The sequence below is a fragment of the Malaclemys terrapin genome, chromosome 2 (assembly GCF_027887155.1).
Source record: "Malaclemys terrapin pileata isolate rMalTer1 chromosome 2, rMalTer1.hap1, whole genome shotgun sequence".
NCBI classification, from domain to species: domain Eukaryota; kingdom Metazoa; phylum Chordata; order Testudines; family Emydidae; genus Malaclemys; species Malaclemys terrapin.
In genome coordinates, this window is record NC_071506.1 from 99105237 (window position 1) to 99113015 (window position 7779).

Here is a 7779-nt window from a genome sequence, read left to right on the forward strand (position 1 = left end):
ATTCATTACTGTATTTTAAAGTCCTGTTGCTCACAAACTGAATCTCTTTAAACAAAACTATCGTTTTAATTCTTGGTATTAATAGCCTGGTACATCCATTGCTGATCTACATGTGGTGGCTTTTCTTTTCTTTTTTTAAAGATGAGCAATTATATCTTTGTCTGATATAACTAGCTCTATTTCTGTATGCCCCGTGCATAGCACCCTTCACCCCTCCTCCCAACACCCCATGAGCAATGCTATCATGCTTTGGGAGGAGGTTGTACCTCTAAAACTGTTGTACAAGATATCTTGCTGATTAGCAATGATTCAAACATCCCTGGTGCCAAGTTGTAGCACGGATCTTGAGGGCTGGTCTAAACTTGGGGGCGGGGGGGGGGGGGGGGGAGGGGAAATCGATCCAAGATACACAATTTCAGCTACGCTATTTGCGTAGCTGAAATTGTGTATCTTGGATCGAATTACCTGGGGACCACATGGCGCGGGATCAACGGCCGCGGCTCCCCCGTCGACTGCGCTACCGCCGCTCACTCTGGTGAACTTCCGGAGTCAACGGTGAGCATGTTCGGGGATCGATATATCACGTCTTAATGAGACGTGATATATCGATCCCGGATAAATCGATTGCTACCCGCTGATACGGCAGGTAGTGAAGACGTACTCTAAGTGAGGTAAGAAACCCATAGGTTGAACAACATGGCAGATGTTTTTAAGTACTGTCGACTTATGGCATTGAATCAGATTGTAAGGCCTTTGGAGTAGGAAATGTCTCATGGTACACTTGTACAATTTCTAGCACAACAGGACCCCAATCCTGGCGGAGGCCTCTTGCTGCTATCGCACTCAAATAATCAACTGTCTGCTCCAGATACTTGCAGTATAGCATGCAGTGTGTTTGCTGATCTTTACTAGGGGTATAGGCCATTGAAGGGTTATTTAAAACACTGACAAAACTAATGTCTGTCTGATTACAAGCTTGTTTGCTTCAAACCAGGTGGAATGCAGTGACAAAGACCTTCACTCTGGAGTTTATGGTGGCTCAGTACATGAGGCCATGACAGATCTCATTGCTCTGATGGGTAAGAGAAACATATTTGCCTTCTATACTACAGCATCAACATTGCCCAGTCCATGCTTGACTAACTGTCCTATAATATATATAAAATGCATAGTAACTAAGCGCTTCAGTTCAAGTTAAAACTGTTAATTTACGCTGTAAAGGGCTCCAATGTGAAATTTACTGGGCACTATTTGACTGACTTTAAAATTAGCCAACCCCACTGAAATGGTGATGTTCCAGGAGAGACAAGCAGGAGAAACTGCAGGCAAAATGCCCTAGACACTGAAATACCCACCTGAGGAAGGAGGAGTTGTTTTGATGTTTTTTCATCAAGGTTTTAGGGAAAGCTGAGGAAGACCTTGACTTATGGTCCTGGAGCTCAGACTTGTCAGTAAATGGCTGCTTCCCTGACAGCCATCTTATAAAACATAATGCAGAACTCTCCATAGAAGAACCTGAATTCAAACCTAGCCTAACAAAGAAAGGTTTATAATTAGACCTCTGGCTTAGAGTTCAAGGAAATGCAGGTCTTGAATATACCCATTGCATGAGTCACTTCACAACTGGAGTTGACCCGAAGAATTGCCAAGTGTCTCTTAATTGGGTTGTACACACTTGTAGCCACCCTATTTATGGTATATAAAGAAGGCTTTCAGTGGGTTAACTAGTCTTCAAGAGTAGCCTCTAATCTGTGTCTCTGCTTCCTTTCTGTCTCCTGACAAAGGAAGTGTTTGAAGAAACCAAGGTTTCAAATGACATGGGTTTTTATTTTTAACAGTAACAGGGAAGCAACACTCTAAAGAGTGGTACTTTAAGTCTGGTCTCAGACACTGATCTTGCAGGCTTTTCTTTTGTAGGCTCCCTTCTGGATAAGAGAGGGAAAATACTCATCCCTGGCATTAATGAAGCAGTGGCCTCACTTACTGATGAGGAGCTGGAGTTGTATGAGAAGATTGACTTTGACCTGAAGGAATATGCAAAAGATGTGGGAGCAACAAAACTACTACATGACACAAAGGTGCAGTGCTTTCTTTCCTTTTCTGTCCCCGCCTCAAAAAATCCTCTTTCTGCTGTACAAATTCAAGGTATTCTAGGCTGAAGCCTTCACTGTATCTGAGAGGGACACTTCAGTGCCAAATTCATCTATGGAGGCAGCTGTAATTAGTTTTTTCCATAGGCAGCATATCTATACTTCAGCACAAAAAAGCTCCTGCTGCTATATGCTAGTGTGCACTGCATTTGTAGTGCACTGGGAAAAACTGGCTTCTAGTTTTGCTACATGCTACCTACCCTTTGGGATAGGTTTTATATCTCCCACAAAAGTGTCTCTTCCTGTTTAAAATAGCTCATCCCACTGCAGGATTGTTACCTACAGTAACGGACACTGTCACCATAGTACAAACACATTATCAGACTTTTTTTAAGTGTGTGGCTTACACTAGTTTTAAAGATGACATGATGCACCTCAATTTCAATGTACCTTATGGTAAGGTAATATTCAAAGTCTCTAGGAAGAGAACTGATCTTGGCTAACTCAGTTAGCCTAGACTCCTAAGTGCCTTTCTTTTACACATTCTTAGATCTACCTTCTCATAGCAGCAGTTTCACTTCCCCAATGTCCTATATTTGAGAAGGCAATCTGCATCCTTACTCCATTGAGCCTGGATAGAGATGGAAGGGTATTGTAGATGCAATAATTACTCTTAAAAGGCCAATAGCTATCATTTCTCTACATATTAAATGTAGAAGAAACACTATCGCTCAGATGCAACTGACAAATGTTGGTGCTCTTCTAATGGTGGTTGTCAGATTATGCAGCCGTGCTAACAGTAAAGTCCCTTAACTAGTTATTAACATGTCACCAGACTCTTAAACTTTAGACACAAGATTGCGAAGTCTGAACTTCTCATACATAACATCTTAACAGGAATGGTATGACCATTCCAAAACAACATGGAATTCCTATACATGCTGTTCATGTGTAGTAAGGTGCAAGCATATTACAGGTCTTCAAGTTTTAACATACACACAGTTTTCCTATGCTTATTTATCTCTGATCCTAAAAGGCAGAACATTGCTTTCTCAGCCTTGTATCATCCTTTCCCACAAATTTTGCACTCTCCCCTTCTCTTCTTCTTCTCCTCCTCTTCCCCCCCCCCCCCCCCCAAAAAAAAAATGCCGGTCTGTCAAATATGGATAACAAAACTGACTTCCCAAGCTGACCCTATGCTTCATGCTTCACTGGCAGTTCTACACATCCAGAGACTATCTCAAATGACAGCCCTTACTGGCTATAACAAAGGGTAAATGGTGTGCACAGATAGAACCAGTTGTCTTGTAATTTTGGCTACCAGAACTAAAATGGAACACCATATAAATATTATTCTACCAACTGCTTCCAGATTAGATATGAAGGAAGAATCAAATTTGTTGGCAAAGCTTTTCCTACTATCTGAGCACCTTAGCCAGTCAGAAATCCTAGGGAAATGAGATTGAAGATGAACTCTTGATTAAGTGGCAGTCCCAATATTGCGCATCAGATAGAACATATTGAGAAGAGTTGTTACCCCACCACTGGGCAAAAGCTTCCTTTCAAGACTGCTTTTATGAGGCCTAAACTGAATTTTCAGGGTAGGAATTAATTGACTGTCTCTTTCGGAGAGGACTAATTCAGATACTGTATCTGAACACCTTGTTCAAATTGCTGCTTCAGTTGCTATCTATGCTTGAACCAGACATGGTTTAATGCAGGTTGTCTTGCCTGCCTTCAAAAACTACTTTTTATCTTGAAATTATGGCTAAGTAACTTCTAAATGGCTAAAGAACTCTTGGCAGTACCCCTGTAATCTTAACTCTTAATAATTTTTCCATCTTTCTGCAGAAAGATATCCTAATGCACAGGTGGCGATACCCATCCTTATCTCTCCACGGAATTGAAGGAGCCTTCTCTGCCTCAGGAGCCAAGACTGTGATTCCACGGAAAGTAACTGGGAAATTCTCAATCCGGCTAGTGCCAGACATGACTCCAGAAGATGTCGCCAATCAGGTAGGTATAAGTTGGGAATGGCTGAATCTTTGCTTTTTAAAAAAAATTCCCACTTCCACCCTTGTACAAGCCTGAACGGTGTTAGAACTGCTGCTGTAGTTGCAGGGTTTTATCTTCTGTGCTGTCCTTTACCTCTAAGACGTTTATTTGGATCCAGCAGATGTAGGATGCATCTTAGTTCTGACATGACCATAAACTGAAGGCTTTGATATGGTGTTGGTGTCTTAATCCAGCTGTGATAAGTATTTATTGTTAGTTATAAACTATTTAACTCCAGGGTGCATTATAGACTGCTCCAATAACACACTTGGAAAGCCTCACTTGCATAAGTCTGATACCTAGTGGGTTGACATCCACTGAAGGTGAATAACTTCTGACTTAGTGAGCTTCCGCCTTAAGGCTGATAGGCCTTTCAGACTCTAGGTGCTGAGCATTTGAAAAACACCCACTGAGAACCACCAAGCAGGTGGCTGTTGAGTTTTTTCTGACAATCTGGCCATTGTATGAGGAGCTACTTGAGGCAGGGGTTGTCTCTGTGGGGTACCTAGCACCGTGTAGGGTTCCAAGCTGATGGGGCTTCTGCGTGTTAGAATTCTAGTAACAGCAATCTAGCCAACTCTTAGAACCGAAGAAGTCTTAACTAGTTTGGCAGTTGGTCTCTTGCTAATCTAGATTGTGACATGTTAACTGACTTCTTATAATTCTAACACTGCCCACAAGGTGCTTTCAGTATACAGGAAGACACTGTCCCTGCTCTGAGTTTGTGTTACAATAATAGCCTTCAGGCAGACATTTCTTGCTACATTAGCTTCACTTACAATCTGTCTATCTAGTAAGATGACCCAACAGGAACTTGTATAACACTTCTGAATGCGTTAATCCTAGACTTCTAATTGTTCAATCCTTTGGTACAAAAGGTTCAGGATTACCTCACCAAGAAGTTTGCTGAGCTGCAAAGTCCCAATAAGTTCAGAGTATACATGGGCCATGGTGGAAAACCTTGGGTGTCAGACTTCAATCATCCCCACTACATGGCTGGCAGAAGAGCAATGAGGACAGGTCAGTGGACTTAAGATTTGGGAATTTAAGTCTAGCCTGTTCTGACACATCAAATGTTGATCTCACTAGTGCCAGCATTAAATGGTAATATCAATGTAGCAGCAAGATGTCAGGATTGTACAGTATGGTTGGTAAGCAAGGAGCTATGCAGGTGTAATACCACGATGTACAAAGTCCTACTTGGTCAATACTAGGATGAAAACTCAAGGTGCTGCAGCAAGTAGTGGTTCAATAGGAAGTGTTTTCCCTTAGCATCATACTAGAACCAGTCCATTGACTCTGGCTTTATGTTTTTGTGCATTAAACTCTAGAAGTGGGGATCAGGAAGCCAGTTCTACTTTTTGGTTGCACCCTCCTCGTAGCAGCAAACATTGGCCACCAGTGGGTCAAATCTGCCCTTCAGAGTTCTTTGGGGATCCCAAAGATGGCAGGTGATCTAGTAAGGAAACATGCTGGGGAAGATGCAATAACTCAGGAAAACTGACACAAACTATTTGTATTTTAGTCTTTAAAGTTGAGCCAGACTTGACAAGAGAGGGAGGAAGCATTCCTGTCACTCTGACCTTCCAAGAGGCAACAGGCAAAAATGTAATGCTGCTTCCTGTTGGAGCTGCAGATGATGGTGCCCATTCTCAAAATGAGAAACTGAACAGGTAAGAGACACCGTGATGTCTTGATGAACTGGGTGAAATTTTTGGATTTTTAAAAAAAAAAGTAGATTTAGCAACAGCCAAAGCACTTCAATTTTTCACTTTGTATTCTAATAAAATTGAAGGAAAACGCAAACCTTAAATGCCCCCAAATCAAAATGTTTCAGGTTGAACAAAACATTTCATTGGTTTGATCAAGGGTAGTTTTGGAATTGCAACCATACCAGAAAAAGCAGCTATTTGCACAGCTCGACTTGTTACTGTACCAGCTGGGGGCCATAGTACAAGCCTTGAAATGCACCAGTACTCACCTGTGGTGCTGGTTGCTATTTCTCCTTTCTCTCTGAAAGGATTTATCTTGTTCCTTCTGTAGAGGAGCTATGACTGGTTCTGTACCTCTGTGTACTAAATGCTCACTGCATACAGTTGCTTGCAATTCTGCAGTCTTGCTAGCTTCCTCTTTGCTTAACTTCTCTCATATTGTTGGTCTGGCAGCTCTTGATGCAGGCAGAATGCACTTGTGTTGCAGATACTGATGTCGGTGGGTGCTCACAAGAACAGAGACCAGATCAGACTAATGCACAAAACTCTTCTCCCCAGGTATAACTACATCCAAGGAGTGAAGCTGCTTGGCGCATACCTATATGAGGTATCTCAACTAAGGGACTGAACTAAGGAGGTGAAAATCCCAAACATGAAATCATTTTGTGGTCCAGAGTTCTGGAAATCCTGCTGACAAGCAAGCTCAGACTACCAAATACCTACAGCTTTACTTCTCCCTCACCCCTCCCATTTTTCACCCACCAACACTCAAACTCCTGCAGAGGAAAAGCAACAGGCCTCCCACTCTAGAAATCCTGCAACACCCAGTACCAAATACTGCTTCCAGTGCACACTCCATTCCATCTCTCCAGCTGCAGAAGGAGAGAAGAGACCCTTTCTAAGGACTCTTCAAAATCTGACCAGGGGTTCTGAATCCCTTCACACCTGCCGTTTCTGCTGCTTTGAATCCAGTCTAGAGCTTGCCATAGGCACTCTTCCCCTGGCTTGTTTAAGACCAAAGTGAGAACAAACAACTCTCTTCCAACTTCATTAAACTAGCTAATCAGCTAAAGAACTCTACATCTTGACCATCTGCAGTAGCTGAAGAAGATTAACCTAGAGTCCATGTTAAGTCCTGGAAGCACTCAAAGTGACAGACTACAAAGGGTATACTGGAATTCCTGCAGGCTGTAATGGGGCCATCTCTGCTGCCTCGCTGATGAGGCTAGGGGTGGAATTGTTAACTTGTTGTCTATAGCTCTTGCTGTTCATGCTTGTGGTATCAAGGTCTGCAGACAAATTTGGTTATAAAGCATGCAATGAAACTTGCATTTTTCTAAAGCTGGCTTTGTACTTATGTAAATTCTGCTAAATTAAAAAAAAAAGGCTCTATCACTTGGCTATTGGGTATTCTTTCAAATACCTTATCTGAGACTGTAAAGGTCAATTCTGGCTCATGGACACCAGCCCACCACCATAAGGGCCATAAAAGAACTAAGTGCTTTTTGATGCAAGAATATCATGGCTAGGAGAGAAACAGGAAGGAGGGAGTGGAGTGCAGCACTGAGTGGGCAACTGTATCTGTTGCACAATGCCTTGGAAGACCTGGGGAAGCTCCTGTGGATGTGAGCATGATTCTAAACCAGTGGCTCCCAAACTTGTTCTGCTGCTTGTGCAGGGAAAGCCCCTGGCGGGCCGGGCCGGTTTGTTTATCTGCTGCGTCCGCAGGTTCGGCCGATCGCGGCTCCCAGTGGCCGCAACACACTGCTCCAGGCCAATGGGAGCTGCTGGAAGTGGCGCGGGCTGAGGGACGTGCTGGCAGACTCTTCCAGCAGCTCCCATTGGCCTGGAGCAGTGTGCCGCAGCCACTGGGAGCCGCGATTGGCCGAACCTGCGGACGCAGCAGATAAACCAACTGGCCC

General features: G+C 43.2%; 1 protein-coding gene across 3 annotated transcripts in view; it reads left to right on the top strand.

Moving 5' to 3' along the window:
• The window catches only part of CNDP2 (carnosine dipeptidase 2), a 30090-nt gene extending 22841 nt beyond the window's left edge, over nucleotides 1-7249 (top strand). For all 3 annotated transcript variants that reach the window (XM_054018364.1, XM_054018363.1, XM_054018362.1), the window contains exons 7-12: nucleotides 995-1079; nucleotides 1918-2078; nucleotides 3942-4106; nucleotides 5024-5165; nucleotides 5671-5818; nucleotides 6416-7249. In XM_054018364.1, the coding sequence (XP_053874339.1) occupies nucleotides 995-1079; nucleotides 1918-2078; nucleotides 3942-4106; nucleotides 5024-5165; nucleotides 5671-5818; nucleotides 6416-6485 (771 nt within the window). In that variant the 3' untranslated portion in view covers nucleotides 6486-7249. The remainder of the gene's footprint in view (nucleotides 1-994; nucleotides 1080-1917; nucleotides 2079-3941; nucleotides 4107-5023; nucleotides 5166-5670; nucleotides 5819-6415) is intronic.
• The last annotated feature ends 530 nt before the right edge of the window (nucleotides 7250-7779 follow it).